Source organism: Varroa destructor, unplaced genomic scaffold (assembly GCF_002443255.2).
Source record: "Varroa destructor unplaced genomic scaffold, Vdes_3.0 BEIS01000003.1, whole genome shotgun sequence".
In the NCBI taxonomy this organism is placed as follows: Eukaryota; Metazoa; Arthropoda; class Arachnida; order Mesostigmata; family Varroidae; genus Varroa; species Varroa destructor.
This window is the reverse complement of record NW_019211456.1, coordinates 30225954-30247628: the sequence shown is the minus strand read 5'-3', so window position 1 is coordinate 30247628 and position 21675 is coordinate 30225954. Positions and strand designations below refer to the sequence as shown.

The 21675-nt window shown below is 38.6% G+C and overlaps 1 protein-coding gene across 1 annotated transcript; it reads left to right on the top strand.

The window, feature by feature from the left end:
• The first annotated feature begins 158 nt into the window (after positions 1 to 158).
• Positions 159 to 21675, top strand: LOC111248147 (uncharacterized). Its single transcript, XM_022799974.2, has 8 exons — positions 159 to 356; positions 2831 to 3151; positions 12267 to 12421; positions 12857 to 12983; positions 13354 to 13470; positions 16827 to 17007; positions 17730 to 17924; positions 18134 to 21675. The coding sequence occupies exons 1-8, from the start codon at positions 248 to 250 to the stop codon at positions 18141 to 18143; spliced, it is 1215 nt and encodes a 404-aa protein (XP_022655709.2). The 5' UTR covers positions 159 to 247; the 3' UTR covers positions 18144 to 21675.

Here is a 21675-nt window from a genome sequence, read left to right as displayed (position 1 = left end):
TTTCTCCTCCGTTTTTTCGCGTTCTTCAAACTAAGCTAATTTTGTTGATCCGAAGATCTTCGTTGTTTTCGAGAATTTCCATTTCAAAGTGCCCTCGAAAGTCGAAACTTATCGTAGGAGGTCGGATGCCATAGCTTGAAAGGGACAAGTATAACGGTGTGTGCGATCGCTATTTGATGTACTTCATCATTGAAGAATATATCAAGTAGTGTTCATATAGCTGGATTCTATCATATGCCGGCCTCCAATGGCAGTATTATTATGCTTCGATTGTAACTCACCGGGGACTAGTAATGTGCAAAGGATACACAGTGTAGTGTATCTGCCGTACATTACTAAGTGCATGGTAAAATCAGGTAAAACAAGTTTTTCGTTGTTCTTTAGCCAGTTTTGATAGGGGCTTAGGTAGCTGATTACGTTTATCGTGAGTTGTGTTAGCCCCAAATTAGCTATGGGATGAGTTTGGGGCATTTTCGGCATTATGGGTATCCAGTGTACTTCTATCGTGTCCAACAATCCTCTGATATCAAGAAACAACATGCAAGGCTACTTTCACTTCGCAGTGAGTACCATATTTCGGTAGTTTTAGGGGCTACTACCGTGGAACAACGGGACTGGCTCCGAGAGCCGTCCTCGATGGCCACTGTCTTCCCTCAATGTCCTCACCTTTGTGACCCTCACCCATCGATTGACGTAGCTTTGTGTCAGCACCATGAAGTTCCACTCACGATCTGACCCTCGACATAGGCTTCGCCATGGCCTCGAGTCCAGTCTACCAAATACATGTACAGAGACAGAAAGAGTACTTTGGTAACGCTTGCTCCACTAGGTACAAGTAGACCTGTTTCGTTCTAGCTACCCAGCAGAATTACTATCCCAGAACAGTTCACGAAGTAGTTGACGCTTCGCATGTTTCTGTTTTGAGCATACACTTAACTGTATTGGAGTGGGTTTACTATATGAAGCATAGGTAAAGGGACGTCTAGGATTGAGCGACTTGTAGAATCTCTTGCCTATGTAAATTTAACATTTGATACATAACATTTCATTCGAGAAGTGCTGTTAATTGCTAAGCTCAGGCATGCAGCTCAACAAATGGCCAACGGGCGTACGGCGTAGAGTTCGTTATCGGGAGGAGTGAATTGTTGACTCCTGGCTGTTATTATCATGCTACCGATTAAAGATAATGACGAACATTAGGATGTACTTTTTTGAATTGGAAGAAGATGATTTAAACGAGAGTTCGTTTGAGCAAATTTACATCGCTCAATTTCGAAATCTTTGGGGCGCTTGGGAACACTGCGAAACTTTTGCGTGATGCGATTCGAGTACTACAGGCACAGCAACCCTCGCTCTCTACATAGGTATTCTCAAGTTCGGAATAGTGGCAAATCGCACTTGTGGAAAGGGTAGGTGGATCCAGGGTCCCAGAAACACCACCCCAGGTGAAGTGAGCACATATAGCGAAACCTGCGAAGTGTATACTAGGGCGACGACCAGTGCTGCTGCTGCTGCTGTGCCATTTGTACATAGCTGATCTCCCATCTGCTAGCACTACACTGTATAAATCTAGATTACGCGCCCAAGCAGGTGTTTTAGAGATGTTAATCAGCGATAGACTGATGTGCAGTGGTTTGAAGTTCTGCTCGAGATGGCAGTTCTTTTTCGCGTGCTCTTATAGTAGATACGGTGATGGACGATACTACTAATGACAGCAGAATCAGTACCAGCGTCATTAAGCAGCCAAAGGAAGCCTGTATGTCATATTCGCGACGTACGGTAGACGCAGCGAGGCTGGCCGATATCCTGTTTTCAACCTCGTGGTTTCGGAGGGTCGCCACTCAGATTTACAGTCGTCGCGCAAAACCACCGAGGCCGTTTCTCATCTGGTGTCATAATAGCATATTACTAGATTTATTATGGTACACGCTATTAATTTGCCCTTGTATAGTGCCATATAAATCACTCGCCGTTCTCCGATAAGCCAATGTACGCTTGGTTATATGGTAGCTAAGGGTACAACGGTGTTTCGAAATGCTACTTTCGAGGAAAAAATAATGAAATTGACATTTATACCACAGCTCGTTGAGGAAACACATCATCGTGTAGAGTTCTGGAACTCCATGCAGCTGAGCTGAACACTGAAATGAAAAATTCTACTTTACGAGATAAATTGACATAAACCAACGAGTGAACAACACTGTTGAGCGGGAATACCGTAACACCGACAGCAGTTCACAAGGCGCTCATTCCTCCTGTTGAAGTTCTGTTGAAGGGAATACGTGACACAAACGCTGTATGAAGTCAGCAAGCTAACGAAAAGGTCACTCAGCAACTGTCACAAAGTGCAGCCCACATATAAACTATGCTCGCCTAAATTAAACACGGCGCAAATACAAACGTTCTACAAAACTTTCACACGCTACGCCATCGCATTCCACGTAAAGCATCTTCAACTCACTATACATTAGATGAAAAGTGGACTTTCAATACCGTTGTTGACCTCCGGTCGGGAAATCTGCCAACGAAAAATACATACGAAGGCCGAGTTAAATCGCTGACACGGTCACAACAATCACAAAAGATTGAAATGTTCATGGACGATTCGACTTTACCTCATCGCTTATAAATTGCCCTGTATCTTCGCGTGCACTTGTCGGCCAGTCACACATTAGTTTCTCTATGTGTGTGCTTGCTTTTGCTTACAACAATACGAATATATGTCAAAAACTGATGCTGGAAGCTCACGTGACAAACTGTGGGAAGACCTTTTCTGAAAGCTGTGCGCAGGCGGTAACCGTATTAAGAGGAACTACTATTAACCTTCCAGGTATCACAATGATGTTGTGCGATGATCGCGTGCGACAACAACTGCATCATCTCAGTATTGGGACTACTTATAACCAGCGCGAAGACAATCATATAGATCACGGAATGGGAATGCAAGGCTCGAGAAGAAGTTCTGACCTAGCTTTAAACCATACGGACATGTTTGACCGAGAGCGTTTCAACAGGCGAACTTCATCCATTGCTACGGTGGAGCAATTTGAAGCGCACTTAGATTCCACAAATTCAACTGGAACCAAAGCTTCAAATCGAACGCTCGCAACTGCTGCATATATCGGCTTACTGACAATAATCATTAGTTTCGGTAAGCTTATCAGTTTTTTTTCCTTTATAATGTATAGATGTATTATAAACGACAGAATAATATGTATATAGAAGGTATCATCTTTACACCTTGTCCAAAAGTCTTCATGGTCACACTTGTAATAGAATATATCAATTCATCGTTATCAGTGATCTCCTCGCAATCCGCTCAGTTCCGATTCAGTTTTCTGATCAACGTTCATTGAAGCGTTTTCTAAATCGGAGCGATTAAGTCGTTAACTGGACATAGATGAAGCTCCCGTTTACGTTACTGTTTATATACGATGTATTTTCATCATTTCGCCCATTTATTATAGATTCAATTATTACAACAAGATTTTGTTTGATCCTTTTTTGGACATGGATTAATTGATACAGTTGGATCCTCTCTAATATTTTGGAAAATTTTTCCTTCCCTCTGACTGCTAACGAACATTTACTGGAAAGCTAGACAAACCGCTAGCCCTTCGTCGTTCATTCTAATTGGACTTTTTATATACAATTTGACAAAAACTATCAACTAAGGGTTATCCCATTGCAATTACACTGTTTTGTCCACCCCACGACCTATTTACGGTTACTGCATTTTCTCGTTAGAATGTTTCGACGATCTTGTTGCTTTGCAGGGATTATTTAACTAGACTAATGCGACTTAACATAAACTATAGCTCTAGAAGCATAGTTGAGTTACTCTATTGTATTCCTTTAATGCCCTGTTAGGCCAATGCGCCTAACTCTGTGCAGCAGGCCGGTACTACATCTTCTATAGTGATTCTACTTCTTTGACTTGGACAGTCTGTTAGCCCATTGGCCCATTTCAGTCAATCCGTGGCCTCTACCTCAAAATTGCCAACATATATCATGTATCACGGAAAGATCATGACCTATTTCCATATACATATATGCTCGGAACTGGCACGCAATGCTAGTCTGTTGTTGAAACCGTATCTTGCTTAAGCTCTTGCTTGGGTGCTGATTTATTGCGCTGTCGTCATCCAGCTACCCCAGTTAGCCTGTTAGTAAATAACTCGCTTAATCGCGCCGAAACATCCTTGTGCCCCCCGGTCCATTTAACATATGTGCTTGAATAAAGATGAGTATCGCCAATTGTCAGTTTAGGCACGGACATGCTTTACCTCCCAATCGAAAAAGTGTAAAACCATTTACATTTTGAGAGACACAGCTGTCTACCTATTTTGTGCATCTCTATCAAAGAGCAAAGAATCTTCGTGTGTAGAAATGGTCGGCGGTTATCGAGTAGATCTCCAAAAAGCTAACTTTTTTCTTCTTGATTCTTAACCAGCATTACGCTATATAATAATAATAAAAAAATTACTCCTTGAAGAAGGTATTTAATCCACCGCGTCTGATCTGACGCACCGCCTATTACTGTTTGAAACTTTACCACACGCGTAGACAAACGGTCGTCGGCCTTCAATACTGTAAATGTAGATTTTCATATAATTGTTTTTCCAAATTCACACACTTTTTTAAAAACGTGGTTCTCACTATAAAGATGCTTCACGTATTTATTAGAAGGTGCTACGCCTGTGAATTAGATAACTAATTCTAAACATTTTTTGTAGAAATAAATAGCTGTTGTTCCAGAAGTATTTATGTAGTTCGGCTGCGAAATGTCTATTATCGAGATTAGAAAAGCCACTGGAAAAAATTCTTTGTTAACCTATTTCCAGAATTTAATATAGAGATTTAGATAATATTTTCTCGCATTCTTCACCACATTTGAGGAGGTCGATAAGGGGGCATTCTAAACCGAGACATCATTCATGCTGTTAAATTTGTCACACAGCAAGATCTAAGAAAAAATTTGAATTCAACTACTATATGCTTAGTTCGTCTAGGAAATTTTTCTCTTTGCTGGCGTTAAAAATATAAGAATCTGCTTGAGACAACACTTGAGTAACGACTGAAAAAAAAAGCCTATAAGCATTATACACATATATATCTATTGAATACGTTTTATGTACAGAAGAATAGGGTGTGTCGTCCGATTTCGATGGTATGTACTTCAGTATCCTGCAAGTACCACAAAAAGACCTTTGTTTGCAGCTCTAAAATATTACAAGCCTGCTGATACTGATTATTAGGACCTTTCTTATTACATACGTAAACTTCGGTGCCGCGTTGTGCTTGTTTAATTCTTTCCATCATTTTGAGCGGGTCGCACTCAGGTAGAGTTGGCACCTACGCGGATCTTAATTATTGCAACCATGAACAAGATTACTAAATGTAAGAACCGTATTAGGCTCGATACACGACAAGATCATAGCAATAACAGAGGTTCACTTCAGAAGTTTCTTTTTTTTTCAGAAAAAATATTCTTTTACATGGTATTCGACAGAGGATTTTTTGCTTAAGCAACGGAACTTGCTTTGTCTCATTATTAGTTTTCAAAGGTCCTCATGAATTTTTTGATTCATTTTTGCTGTGTTCGAAAACGAAAAGCAATTGTCACTGACAGCTATAACCTCTCGACTAGGTTAGTTTTGTGCCACGTAGGCTAAAAGAGTGAGCTAGAGTTAAAAACGAACTTGAACATTAGGTACTATACAAAAAGAAAAAAAAACGGCTCCACGCATTTTTGCAGGAGGACTCTGCTATCATACAATCTGCGTTGTTTACTTTTAACACGGAGACAGTTAATTCGGCCACCATAATAATATGTAAGCCGAAACTGAAGCTGTATGGCTAAGCTTCGCTATTATCAATGCACTTATCGCTTATTTTTTCACACGCCTACGTTGATCGATGCAAGTTTGAAGTTTATCAATGCTTTGATTGTCTTCTACGTCCGGGTTACTACGCAAATTTGTTGTACGCATCCATTTAAAGACGATTTTTTACATAGGATGACTTATAGTACTATACAAAGTTGTCTAACGAAATTTTCAAAATGGGACGGGCTGGGCTCTACTTGCGTTGATCGTAACTCAGCCTACGTATTCTATTATGGCATATCGGATACTTTAGTTACGTTACTCGATGAAAAACACTTATGTATTGTACTTAATTTGCAAATACTATATAGATATGATTTGATATAACTATAATAATGTTGTAACCAGTATATTTTAGTAGTAACAAAATACTTGTATAGCTGTGCAATTTTTCTATGTATGATTTTAATATAAAAGAGTATCATCAGACGTTTCTGTACTATACCCATTAAATGCGCCTGATTATTGGAGCTTCTGTGGGTGCCAAACGTTCGTTTGATGATTTCGATTCCCACTGGTATCTAAAGGTCACCTTTCGAAGAGACTTCTACGAGCTGAAAATGAATCCTTTTCCTTAGGTGCTTTTCTTATGTAAAGGCTCTTTTCGGAGTTGAGTTTATCTTTAAGGCTACAATATCGTTAAATCAAAATGTTGAAAGTGTGTAAATGTAACATTGGGCAAAGGCCTAGCAAAGCGATGGGACGAAAACGTTATTTCGGTGTCCACTACCACTACTACTACTACTACGAAGCTGCTGGTAATAACAATGCGTATTTTAGACAACAGTGGATAACTAATTTTAATAATAAGCTCACGATACGGAATTAGTCATAAAGCCAACAATTGGAAGAATTCGAGCATATTTCTCCCTTTAGGACATTTTGACGGGCTGATATTTAATGCAGTTTGGGCTATTACATATTTAGTGTCACTGTTCACGTTCTAGTAAATGGGTGTGTGTGTGTGGACGTATGGCGAGAACGTTTTTGTCCATGAACTTGCAAATTTAGCGGAAGCCATTGTAACGTGATGTGTGTGAATCATGGTGAAAAGAGCAACAATATTTATTTCGAAAATTTTTCGAGGTAGAGGTTGTATACACATTGCAAGAGTTGGGAATTAAACTCTCTTGACGTTAGCGAATTTGTTAAATGAGACGCGACCTTCGTGCCTTTACTCGCTCTGAGAGGCGATACGACCATTTGAATATATATGATTGGCATCGTGAAATGCTGCTGACGATGCTGTTGCACAAGCAATTTATGTTCTCACACTCTTCCTGATCTGAGAACAGTTTGTCAGTATGAGCTATTTGGAAATCTTCTAATCTTGAAACGAGCAAGGAAAAAAGAAGCTCTCAACCTTCACAAACATAATTCTTGTGAATGAACGTGTCTGTTAATGAACGAAATGAAATTAAATAAAGTTAAATTAGCATTATGACATAAGTGGTTATGTAATTACGGTTCGAGACATATATCTATATATATGTTGATACATATATAGATATATGTCAACAAAAGAGTTCACCGAATAGTAGGGCATGTCTAATAAAAATAGATAGATATCTATTGCTATTCTGGCCTTAGTTTAGCTTTGAAGGAACCAACTCTTGACGTTACTTACGTTATTTACCTTGAGTAAACCGTTTCGCTATGTGACTTCCACTAATCTAATTCATATATACGCATGTCCCGTTTGACGTATTGCAGTCCAGGTATTCAAACCGCTATATACGGTGCAGATACTTGCGCGTTGTTCGTTCCATAAGATTTTTGAAAATGCCGCGAGTGAAGTCCTTTGGCGTTAATGAGTTTATGCGTTAATGCAGTTAATGAGCACGATGACTAGGAATTTATGTAAAGGAAAGGAACAAAGCTATTCCTTGAGAATGTATGTTTTGTAGGGTAAAATAGGGATATTTACTTCTTCTCACATCCGACGTAAGTTCATTTGCCAGAGTCGACATTCAACAATACGCCAAAGTAGCCTTGACAGAGGATCTCAAATAGTCCTTAGGCTGGCCTCAGATATTAGGCATTAGGTTTCTAATTTGAACAGTTGAAACGTGTCAGATGACGCTTTACCTTTCGAACGATAGGAAGCTGACTCCACATGAAGCTGGACGCTAAACATCTAAATTATTAAATATTTTTTTTATGCAGGATTACATGACATTAAGAGCTTTTGTGCGTCGGGTAGATTATGTATGTATGTATGGGAAGGGAATAAAGAAGCTCCACAAGAGTGCCTGTTAATTTATTAAAAGCTGGCGTATGCTGTGTATGTATGATGCTGGTAGCTGCCGAATAGGTCGAGCCATCGGTACCACACAGGGCCGATATTCGTTCTCTCACCTTTATCACGAAATATCATCCAAAGCCTTGCTTCATACAAATACTCCAACATGGCTGTTGTTATTGACTTGTGCGCAAATCAAAAAACCATATGCATACTGCAATACATGTCTACATTAACCTCTTACGGTATGAGAGTTGTTGGTACCAGCACAATAACATCTAGAAAGCATCATAGATGCACTGTTTTGCAACGCGTGAGAAGTATTATAGGCCATATTAACAATAATATGGAGTTTAGCTTGAAAAATAAACGGGTATTACTGTCACTATCAACGGATCAGAACAATCTAGTTGCTATTCTATCTGTTCTTCCGAGTTCTTGGAAAATTAGAAAAATGATTATGCGGCAATAATTAGGTAGCATTCCTCTTAAGTGATTTTTATTCCGAAATCAGGGAATATTGGCGTGATTTTGCCTGTAAATATTTACATAACGTAGGCTCTAGGATGTCTTGAAGACGAGGAAGTTTACGTAAATGATTGACGTGTAACGTTTTGTTACGTAGCCTGTGTTTTTAGAGTATACTGCGTTGTTTTCAATGCGTTTTTCATAATTCTATAATATATATAAAAGTAAACATAGTGGAACGTATTCCTTTAAAAAAGTTCAGTTAAGTGTATTAGGTATCTGTGTAATAGATAATTATGTATAAAAATATCATCATTTCATTTTTATGTTTATAACTTTTCTTTGTATATATAACTTTTTTTATATAACTGTTTATGCATATATAAAATTAACATTCTAAAAGTTGTCCGTCTTCGTGATGTCAGCGTGGCAGCCTGTCTACCTACGAAACATGAAATTACGTGAAAATTTTAAGTGGGATATAAGCACACTTTATCTCGTGCTGTGGGCCTGCCGTCTGAAGCGATGGCCAACGGCAGTCTCTGACACGAACCTCGAAACATTCGTTTTAATTAGCTGCACTGATTTATGCAAAGTTTACTGATACGTTTTTTGTCCAATGAGTTATGAAGGCGCTTGCCAGACTCCTTTCCACTACAAACGACACTTTTTCAAAGAATGGCGACGGTGCTCTATTGATTATTAGGTACATCAAAGACCCTTATCGACGTTTTTAAAGCTGTCAGGGCTTAGGGTTAGTGGACGGCTGTAATGGGACAGAACATACACGATCTGATTGAACATTAGCCATATTAAGTTCGTAAATCGTTAATGCGTCCAGTTCGGTAACAGGCAGCCCAATCGATCACTGAAACTGCGAATTAATGATTCGCAGAAAAAAAAGTAGGCTGAATAAGCAATGGAGGGAACGCAGTTCAGCACCCATCTTTAGAACACCTAAGTACTTGCTGGGACTAGTTTGAACGCGCCCGCCAACGTGGCTGGGTTCGTTAGCCGTGTTACGTCTGTCTTTGTAGAGGCCGTGACCTTATCTGTCGATAAACATACATTGAACGAAAACTGGTGATTAAGCAGACCTTCCAAAGCTTGGCGTGACTATTATATACCAAAAGCGTTGAGCCACATGCATGGTTAAAGGTGACACAGATTAGAAAATGTTGAAGATGATTTTTTATGAAATGTCCTTATAGTTATAGAAAGGTCAAAGAAATCAAAGAAGAAGCGAACAGCTCGTAGATAACCATATAACAAGCAGCTGCTCCAGCGATCTTTATCATAGACGCAATGTTCCGACGATAGTGAGCTAAGTCTAATGATTAGAAAGGAGTTATTCAAAGCAAAGGGAGCAAATGATTACTAGATCAACATATAGAGATAGTTACTAAATGCTCTAGTATAGACCGATCTATGTTCTGTGGTAGTTCAATTACCGGTGCTTGCTTTCGTATCTCTATTCTTTACTCATTGGGGCTACGAAAGACGAATGGGCGCACCTTCGTAGCACTGGAATGAGTCTAAAGAGGTTATAGGATATGAAGTTGTGAGACGTTCCAGACGTCCGAGGGTTAACGAAGAACAATTTTTCTAAATTTTAAATCCGTTTCTGATACCTATCTCGATTTATTTTATGCAATTAGACGCATCCTACTTGTACCCTATGAAGAAGTTCTAACTTCCCGTACACATGTCGAATATTGGCGTGTTTGAGCGCATCCTCTTTGCCACAGATATGAATGCCAATAGAAAGAATTATCTTCCTACTTCCAACGAACAGAATAGAGCCGACTGAGTAAAAGTTACTTTCGGTGAAGATCATTACGCTATGAACAAATTGCAGCGGAACTGATCTTCAACCGATCGTCAGGGATAGAATAAGGCAGATTGCAAAACATTTATTCCTTTTAGCGATTTTGGCAACTACCTCTCTCAAAGTGACCGGTAGAAAAAAAATTATACGTCACATACACAGTTCTAGCTTTGTGTCCTTGTTTTTTCCACTTGTCACAAAATCAGATTTCAATGAAAGCGTCTCATCGTTACTTTACTTCCGTGAGGTAGACTTCAAGACGATCTATAAACGGTGGTAAATTATTGAAACTGTGTGTACATCTGCAGGTATGTGGACCAGCCTGCTTTCAGCTTTATCCTGCCGTTTCTACAGTTTGCATGAAATAGACGCTTCAAACAATCTAATTTTAGTCAGTTAACACACAAAGCAGTGCTCCGATTTTTTGCCCTCAATTGGTTATGCGACTATCGACAGACATGTTGGAAATACACCATATCTGTTGTGTTTTCTTTTCTACAAAGCAAAATACTTGATTCATATTTTGATGTGACTGTATAGCCATTGCTCCTTTTATTGTGCGAAGATCAGACACATAAAGCTATCACTCTCTTGAGTGACAAAATAATGGCTCAGGCTTCAGCGATGCGTTGCCAAGAATTGTATCTGTCGCATCCCCTTACCACTCAACCATCAATGCTTAATATATAGATGAGGGTAAGAATTGAGCTCTTGCCATGCCGTCGTACCGCGACGCCATTAATTGCTACAGCTCTCAATAATGAAATATAACCAAAGGTTGGCTTCGGTAAAGAAGTTCTAACTTTTCAATTGATGAATAACTTGGTGACGCGCAAAACATTCGTTTTGAACGAACATTTTGAATGACTGAGTCTTAAATACTTCGGTATGCAAATGGATAATTTATCCTAGGTAGTTTAATACTTTTTCAGAAAAAAACATAAAAGTTACATAACACAATAGATGATAAAGGAGATTTGTTTACATAGGCCAGAAGATGGCCAAATCGAACGAAAATTTCGTTGTGTACCAGATAGCTTTGGCTATGATTTATTATGATTATGAGGTTAGGCCGAACATGAAAGATAAAAACAAAAGAAAAAGATGGCGTTTAGCTTTGAGTACTCGCTCCCGTCAATGGTACTTCTAATTGAATTAAGAATTAGTATTAGAGCATTAGCAACGAATCTATTCTATCAAAAATATTCTCTCTGCTACCCGAACTATACAGAAATCAATATGCGATAAGGTCACTTTAGGGCTTTATTTAGCAAAATGTTTAGAATTTATATTTTTTATGCACCTAACCGTACCCGCTTGTACCACACTTATGCTAGACAATAGGCTTATACTTTTCATTTGCTTGCCTTGCAAGTGCTGCGTTTCGAAATTCTGAGCCGCGTTTTTTGCGCAGAACCAATGTTATTAATCATGAAAGAGACATTTGCCGGAGTGCGAAGTTGCTCGTGAGAACTTTCAGTGCCCAATGAGTCACTCGATAGTTTCTGGTTACAACTTCATGATGAAACGTCATAATGTGTTCTCAATCCAAATGTTCTACCCTAGCTGGAATCTTAATGAATCTCCCACTGTGGGTTCTGGGATAAATACCGTCAATATTCAAAGGTACATTTATGAAGCCACAGAAAGCTGATCCAGTCTTTAGGTACAGTCCTCTTTATCAATACCGCCGTGTGCTACTCCCAAATTGCAATTATAATCAATATTGTGATTGATGATAACGACGATGGTGACCATGGAAGCGAGGAACAATGCCTGGAAGACAATAAATATCCCGTTTGATATGTTTTTTCTTTTGGGCATTATTTCGAATTTCTAGTGTCCGCTATTATACTGCTCATATCATTTGGTACGGCTGAGTGGGAGTATCTTTTGCTGGACCGAGAGGGTCTCCTTAATATGTCAGCCGGGGCAGCTTTGCCGGAGAACGTATTGGCCGTTACCGCTGCAAACTGGTCTGATCACGTCGTACAGGTAACTCTTGGTCTTCTCTGGTTTGCCTAATCGTTCTTTTTTGTTGGCTAGTTGACAAACGTGCTACTATAAACGGCTGTCCGCCATAGCACAGGAATCTAACTATAATTGCATATCCAGTTTACAAGACACGACCGCAAACCAAACCTATATGTTATACCAATTCTTCATAAATGTCAATCAATTCCTATCTAATAATTCCATCAAGTGTCACGCTACGTTGCCAATCGTCTATTTGTCCTACCTGTGGATAAAGCTGCTCACGAACACGCTTTTTATTACTAGCCTATTTTAAGTTTCCAACGAACAAACAAACACAAACACGCTCGAAGCGTGCAGTCAAATACGCAGGATTCATTGATATAAGGTGACAGTCTTACATCCACGTAGCGAAAACATACAAGCTAAAAATGAGCGTTGATTTCATCCTCGTAGGTGGAGGTAAAAATTGTTGAGAAAGCTGAACCAGAGAATCCAAACTCGGAGACGAGGCAGAAAAATAAGACAACCTACCTTGTCAACCTACAGGCCGGCATTTATCAAGCGTGTGCCATTCTGCCCGGTAAGGTTAAAAAGATTCGATTTGTAAAATAGTAGAATGATGAGTTACGGCATCATTCGATAACTGAATAGATTTTAGCAGATGACGTTAAGCTGCTCTATAATAGGAATGATCATAACAGGAACAAAGCTAAAAAATTTTCATTGAAAATACAGGGACGCATCAAAATTCGGGGGTCCGGCTGACATCGACGCAGGCATGTCAAGTTAGGAAAAGAACAATTTTGCGGACCGAACTTTCGAAGGAAATTTAAATTAGAAGGTTTAAAGAAGTTTTTTAATATACCCATTTCTTCTTAGTCGAGGCGCTTTATACTACCATTCTTTATTGCAGATTGTTTTTAAATTAATACTCATTTATTCATTTTCAGATGAAGACCGTCTCTATGCGGAGCGGATAGAAGCGTTCCCTTCTTGTGTCTCCTACCTAGCTCTTTCTGAAGACCTTAATCGCAAACAGCTTCTTGATGTCCATCCGTGGCTGGAAAGTAAGAAAGTTCTCAAAAACAAATACACGCGTGTTGTCCTGCAAAAAAAATACGGACATTCATAGTATTGGTAAAAAAATATACGGATGCCAGGAATCCACGTTTTGTTTTTACCTTTCCGCAGGTCATTTTTCTTTTACAGATACAGAAGACATGGCTTACAAGGATTTTAAAGATTTTTTTGATAACGTTGAACAAATATTGGGGTACTGATTGGTACACTAAAATAATTTGATCATACGAACATGCTTTTTCTTTAAATTTACAAAATGCTTTTTTATTAATATCCTTACTATTTTACTATTAGAGCGAGGGACTGTAGTTATCAAATTCGTGCTTTGTATATTACCGCCATAAGAATATATGGGGCCTTTAAATTCAGTTAATACAATTTTAGAGGGGACTAGAATTAAATAAATAAAAAATATTCTTGTAATTACTAGCCGATTGACAATCCAATATAATGAGACTGAGACGCGGTAAGTTCGTGCCATAAAATCACCATTTTGCAATTGTTGCAGTCTTCCTATCCTTTAGCAAGTACAGCGTCTATATAAGCGTATACATAAAGGTTGCAATTCGAGCAAACGTGGTTAATCGTAGCGGCGTGCATTCATTCGCTATTTTACGTAAACAAAAGCCCCTTCTTTCCAGAACAAAGCGACAAAGTAATTATCGCAAAAAACTATACGTCTTTTTTGAGATTTGAGCAAATATTGGCCAATATACAATCTTTTCGCGCCGAATCAGCCCCCCAGCAAAATTTGTTTTGTTCCAAATTGGTATTTTCGTAAGATCCGAGGAAGATTTCAAGTAAAGAAATCAATAGTCTATCAAAAATTGCTCAAAAAATTATTTTTGATTCACCCGAATTCTCAATACAAGAATTAACGGCTTTTTTGGGGAGGAGAATATCAATTGGCAGTTGGGTTATCTAGGTAAGCTCGAAGAGTTAGTTTTTTAAGATTCCTTGCGCCTTTTACACTTGTCGTCGTCGTCGTCGTCGTTTCGAGTCCTTTTAATTTGAGACTTTTAGCCTGCTATTAGCTGAAAACCTAATTCAGCATTGTATGCGACGTATTTAAGCGTATGTAGTTACTATTAAAAAGTTACATATGGATTAAAGAAACGATATTGTTAAATACTGAGTAATTCAAGTAATGAATAGAAGCTTTAATCGCCGCTCATGGCACTTATATTGAACAAATATGATCGCCAGAAACAGCACTTCAAGCACACGCAAAAAAAATTGTTAAAAGATTTGTCTTTATTTAGATTAAGCTTCCGAAACAGAGCATCAGAAAGAGTATCAGTTTTGCATTTACTATTACAGCTAGGCCCTACATCTGAATAGTAAGTTAATTAGCCACGTTAGACTATCATCGTGATAATGGCTAGGCGCGGCCGAACTGATTCCATCACAGCTAATTATATATATCATTGCACGAGTTTGCACGGGTTTCCAAAACCCAGATAAGTGGTTTTCGTCTATATTGCAGAGTGACCCTTATAGTTGTAGGACCGTTGTCCATCTGGACAATTATGGAGTCCACAGATGAATGAAAAAAAAACTAAAAAGGTAAGTCGCAAAATTTTAGTTCTATGACGTATGGGTGCTTTCTTCCATTCTCCCATCCAGGACTGTCTATAACGTTAATTTTTAGATGATGATTAGCTATTGTTGTGAACGGCCATTTGTTCAAGGAACAACTTTACCTAAAAGGCAATTTCTGCTCAAAAACAGCCTTTGAGCTTACTCTAGTCCTTGATGTCTAATTAGTACTTCAGCATCCAAGGACACTCCTCTGGAAATACTATGTGACCTCGTTGGACAACAGCAACAATTGCACACAGAAGTGCGCCATCTAGTTAAAACAAACGAAACCAGCCTTGGCATAAAATACAGCTACATATATAATATCAGACAGTTTAGGATTTTTTAGGCACACAGACCTAGATGGAGGTCGAATAATGTCACACACGCACGGATCCAAATAAGATGTTCATGTCTGGCCATACGCCCGACAAGCCCCGTGCGTAGCTTCGTCGATAACCTTATAGCTATTTTTACACAGACATTAAACTACATTGAGTGGTGCATATACTACAGATTTATAAATTATGATAAACGGCAAGTATGCTAGTGTATTTTAAAAAGTTGTTCTACAAGGTACAGGTGAGGGTAGCTGGTTAATAAAAGTAACTTTTATAAGCAGTCTTCTACGCCAATAAATTATTTTACATTTGTTGATTCACGTACATCTGACGTATTTAACGCCTCTTCTGGAGCCTCCAAATGTCGAAAGAAGCAATTCTTATTCAATATTACTTATAGGCTTCAATAAAAGACATTGTTTCTATTGGTACTGAAAAGTATCAGCCCAATGTCCACTCGACCATTCTAGGTGCGTCCTCTTATGGCACTCGAGCTACGAAATCATAATTTTTATTACGTTTTAGGGTACCCTTTTTGGCTTTCACATCTAGTTCAGTTTTCCCCCTTGTCCCCGTATTAAAATACATAAAGGGGGTGATGATTCTCCGTTGTGCGCTGGTAATACAGTGGTGACGAAAATAACCTGGAATACTAAGACACTGTTTTTAGGACTTGCCAATAATCCTGGTATCTTATAGTTATCATCAATAATTTTTATTTTAGTACATTAAAACACCGATTTTCTGTCCGATCCATAACGAATCTTAGTCAAAATGATATCTCGATGATCTGATTACTTTCGTTATATGTAGTGGGTAAACAAATCAGTGAAATTAGCTCATTAGCTTAACATCAAAGGCTTGTCTTCGTTAGAAGATCTAGCCTCTATGTTTCCAGTACCTGTTAGGCATAATTCCATCAGACACACGGCTGGCTGACTCCCAACACGAAATGAAGTCTGTCTATGTTTGGGTTCGAATCTTGACCACAATGTGTCCCTAAGAATAGCAGGTAAACATATTACCGACTAAGCTATCTAAACTCACAGGATCTAACCTAGATGAACTTATCTGGGGTTTCTCCAGTAAAACTTGAAAAGGCATGGTAATCATGCGTCGCGCAGGCACAGTATAAAATGTGTGGTGCAACCTACGTCCCGAAACGTCCTGAAAGTTCCCGAAATATTTGTAAACATCAAAATGAGTTTTCCAAACCCTAATTTTTTTTGTACGGAATACTACTCACCAAAATGATCAAAACGCATCTTTCTTATCAAGACTGTTATGTTACAAAAAAAAAAGACTTATTCCCTTCTATTCTCGTCTTTTACCAATTTGCATCCTTTTTTCTGGCATTTTTATTTTCATCTAAATTTACAAGTTGGTGGTCTTTTCAATCATTCGCTTACTTTGTATTTTAGAAATGCGCAACCTGGCTATTTCCTGTTCGTTGGTAACGCTTATCCTCGTGGCATCGACAATCCTTTTGGGAGCCTTCGGCCTCCTATTTAAGCAGCTTTCAGCGCTTATGGTTACTGGAGTACTCTTTCTTATGGCTGGGATATTTGGCATCTTTACGTACTATTTTATGATTTTCAGAAGGTAAGTTTCTTTTTTGTTGAATATTAAAGGACGATACGTTAATCTATCGTTTCCTTCCTTGAATTTTTTCATGTCCATGCAAGTTAATACTGCTTATTACAGAAGGTGATTCAGCATTTATTTTATGTGTAATTTTACTACACAGAGCGTGTCACACCTCTACTTGATCTGCTTATCGGCACGACCGATATCGTGCCACGCAAACTGCAATGGATATGACAAGCGCTCCAGATTAGTTGACTGACAAGTGTGATACCAACCCAAAACATCTATACTTTTTGCGCCGATACATTTTTCTCAACCCTTAAAGGGGCTTGTGATTCTCTCATCTGCAACGAAACACATAAACTTATGCAGTTCCTGTATCAAAGTGACATATATGTATATCAATCAGATGTTATGGCGGATACTAAAATCTATTTTGTTCAACTGCATCTTATAGTTGTTACCTGGTACAGTTAAAACCAAGCACAAACTTTCAATTTCATTTACTTATCTACACTTCTGCTTCGTGCATACATCTTTGCCACATATAGCAGACAGTGTATGCGACAAGCAAACAGACGACAAGCAGCTTTACAAAAACTAGTTATGTTCTGAATATCATCCTGTTACAATACTGTATATGCGGAGTTAGACCCCGGAATAAAGTGACGTTTCAGGTGCAGCCTTTGTGAAAACTCGATTATTACTCATCTTTGTCAATTATATATCAATTACAGGACGCACATCCAGGGTGCGCATACTGGCACACCGTACGATCGATTCCTATTGCCCTCAACAGTGACTGAGTGTTCTTTGCTGTCGCGGTTTCGCCACTACGAGGGTGGCTGGGCAGCTCAGCTTGCCTCTGTGGGCATTCTTCTCTGCTTCGTCAGTGCCGCGATGTGGTTGTTATTGGCCAGATGCCTTATTAGGTGTGTGTTTGTGTATATATGCATATATTAATGATGGCATGTGCATTCTAATTAACGTCAACGCTATACCGCAGCACCGTATAAATGATCCTATACCGCCTTATCCGGGGCAATGTATTATACTCTATAACACCGCATTGTATGGAATTGACTTTCTAAAAGATAAATAATATACCCTGTTATTCACAAATAACTGTTTACTGCTATAGACTTTGGTAGGGTTGGATCGAGGCGCAGCGGTGCACGTGGCCGGCCCGCCAGCTAATCCGCTTGCTACATGCCGCTAGAATGGCGCTCAATGCTCATCATCAGCACCATCATCGAGGAGCTCGGGTATTGCCGATGCCAATCACCGTCGACGCCATTTCCGGAAGTCAACTTCGGACAATCCTAGAACAAACTTCCAACAACAGCCACACCGATATGATCAGCAGCCTCGCGTGACGCTCATGGCGTTTCTGCCAAGCCATATTTGACCACGCCGTTCCACTACAAGGCCTTTGAGACTGATGAGAGTGAGGGCTGAGAGAAGCGTTCAGTCACCGAATTCAAGGAGATACGTGTTACGAGGCTAGTTCAGCAGGTCTCGCAAATGTATATAATAATAATAGTTATTATTATTATTATTATTATCCTTATCGTTATTACAATTCAATTACCTGTTGTACTAAATAACCATATAGGTGAAAATTATAATACGCACACCATCAAACCTGATGCGATCCCTACTGTCGGTATGCATCTACGTACATTTTCAATAGATGATTAGAAAAAAGTTTAACTAATATTGGCTTATTAGGCCATTGAGACCTTTCGGCAAAAGCTTAATGCTAGAGGGCCCACCGTAACGATACATCACCGCAAGCCTCAACGGTTGCGCTTTTGCATCCCGATTTTAAGAAAAAGTAGGTGTAAAAAGTATTCCCCCCGCTGTTTTAAGATGTTTGTAAAAAAATTGTAGAAATTGTAAAAAAAAAACAGATGTCCTTCTGTTTTCTGAACGAGAAACTTCTGCTTTACGTAGTTCAGTCAGTGCTTCATGGGAGCACCTCCTCTTATTTCCCACACAACATGAACCAAAGTTAGGCTGATTTTTCGAAATGTTGTACTTCCAAAAAAAAAACCCGCACATTAACACAGAGTCCACCATTTTCTATCTACAAACAGAGTGACATATATGTGTAATGCGATAAGTGTGCAATGCAGAGGTTGCATCAAATAATACAGTTTAATAAAGATAGCTCATGTACATGTAATATTGATAATTGCCTGACACAGACTATATGTGAAAATGTCATATATCTGTGTTTAATTCAGCAGAAAGCGTCAGTCCTGTATCAGCTTTAAAAATCTGTATCAGCTGGGCAACTCAACAATTAAGCTTTAACCCATCAACTATTACGTCAAATAATAAAGACAAACTAGACTTTAGGCTTTGTTATATAGTTAATTAAAAATAGAATGATGATAAATTTTAAGCGTGAAAACACAAATGCATCTAACTGATCCGTTGTTGAATTGTCCGTTGCATCTCGTATCGTATTAATTATGTCGCAACGAGTGATAATATGTGACTGTGTTAGGTACCCATAAGCTACTTCATAGATCTCACTCCATTGAGGTAGTTAGCTGGGGAATACGCGTGTGCAAGTAAAAGGCATCGTTGAGATCCTGTGCATTATATCGCGTATAGTTCCAAACAGGAATCACGAATAGGGTAAGAAACGTCTGAAAGGTTTCATTTGTTCTCTTTCGTATGACTAACACTGCCGGCAATAGGTATACAGTATATTGTGCTATCGAAAGCAGATGAGGGTAAAGCACATCAAAGCCTTCAAGGCGAAAGGCAGCAGGAAATTATTTTTCTGTGTTTTCGGCACGCAAAAAAGTTTTCTGTTAATTGCGAAGTCCGAATTAGATTTTTCGTGTTGTATAAATTGTTCGCAGGTTTTGTAACTGTTCGATACCTGTGTATATTCTAAAGGTCTAACAAAATATATCGAATATGTATACTGTATGTAACAAAAAACCTAAAAATAGGTTGAATTATTATACGTTTTGTTTCTATTTTCATGTAAACAGTATTTGAATCGTAGAAGAATCTATATAGAATGTATAACCTTCCCGTGTACCGCACATAGTCAAGGCAATGCTAATAATGGCGAATTATCAATTCACAAACTAAATTAACGGCTTAAATTTTGCGGTATCGTATCGTAGACTTTATCTTGAAAGTACCTCCACAAGGAGAGTTTCTTGGTGTTCGGTCTAGAATTGGTAGGAAATGCTGTGGGACCTTTTTTGTTTAAGCTATCTATTTGGAAGATTTCCATTAAAAAATGCTTTTATATCATAATGATGGCGTGAAGGTGTTCCGCAGTGTTGAAGTGAAAATTCGTCATTTTCATTAGAGTCCTCCCGAATCTGCACTAAAGTAGATTACTGCAGGTAAATGGCACCAGTAACTGGCTGGTCATAAACGAAAGGTCCAATCAAATTGTATACATTATTTTAAGACACTTTATTAGAATCAACGCTGGATAGGTTACCGCTATTATAATGAACTGTACGACGATACGTCCTTCATTTCCAAATTTATTGAAACTGGGCATGTACATGAACCATGACGTGACTCGAGCGTGGATTCATTCGCATGTACGTGTAAAATTTTCTAATGAAAAACCTTTTGTCGTAAGTAGACTGGACATTTCAAATGTCCACAGATGGAACGGTACTACTTTGCAATATTCGCTATGACCTATGACCTTTTAAAACCTAATAATGTACCAAGTTTTATTCAACATTCGAGTTGTAAGTGTGACGTCTTTGTATTCCGCATGCTCGGTGGCAAACACCGCATTTTGTTTATTTTTTATTATTTATCTCATACTGAGGACAACAGGCTGCCAAAACAATCCGCAATGTGGGCATGACGCAGATTCTTTAGTTGATAGTACTACTCAGACATTGCTAACTACGTTCAACCATTAGGCAAATTTTGATTCAAAAAATGCGCGCCATTAGACTTTGACAAGAACTTTTATTTTTGAATGATTGTCACCTAGCTATAGAATCTTTACAACACATACAACAAATGTCCTTGTGTAGTTTTTTTTTTTTATCAAAATATCGGTGTTGAACAACGGCAAATGAACTCTTTTCATTTGACATATCCATCTTGGGTAGACCAAGCTTGGCCAATGGCAATGGCCTTGTGCAACCAGCAAAGGGTTGCGCCGCTTAATCATCGGGAAAAAGTTACAACAACAATCGATAACGAAAAATTGCCACCGCTTTACAAACAACTTAATAGTACGTTATACTAATATTGTTGATAAATTAACTTCAGTTCAATAGGAGAACAATATTGATGTTATAGATTAAGTTCTAATTATTAAGGAATATGCTGGAAAATTCTAAATCTGTTAATGTTATTCAATTTGTGTGTACATAAAAGGAGGCACAATAAAAGTTGACACACGGTTCTATCCTAGTAGGCAGACATAGACAAAAACAGTTAATTGTAATAAAAAGCAGTATACAACCTTTACATGCGCAACTTTTTAGCAAGTTGTCTTCTTACACACAAAAATTAACGTTTTTACTGTCCTTTTAAAAGCACGCTACTTCTGCCTATAGTGATCATAAGGCGATTAGAATACAACTAATGTTCCATGCTGAAGTAATTCGAAGATGCCGTGGAACAATATACACGTATGAACTGTTGATGGTGTCAATAAAAGCCTTGTTA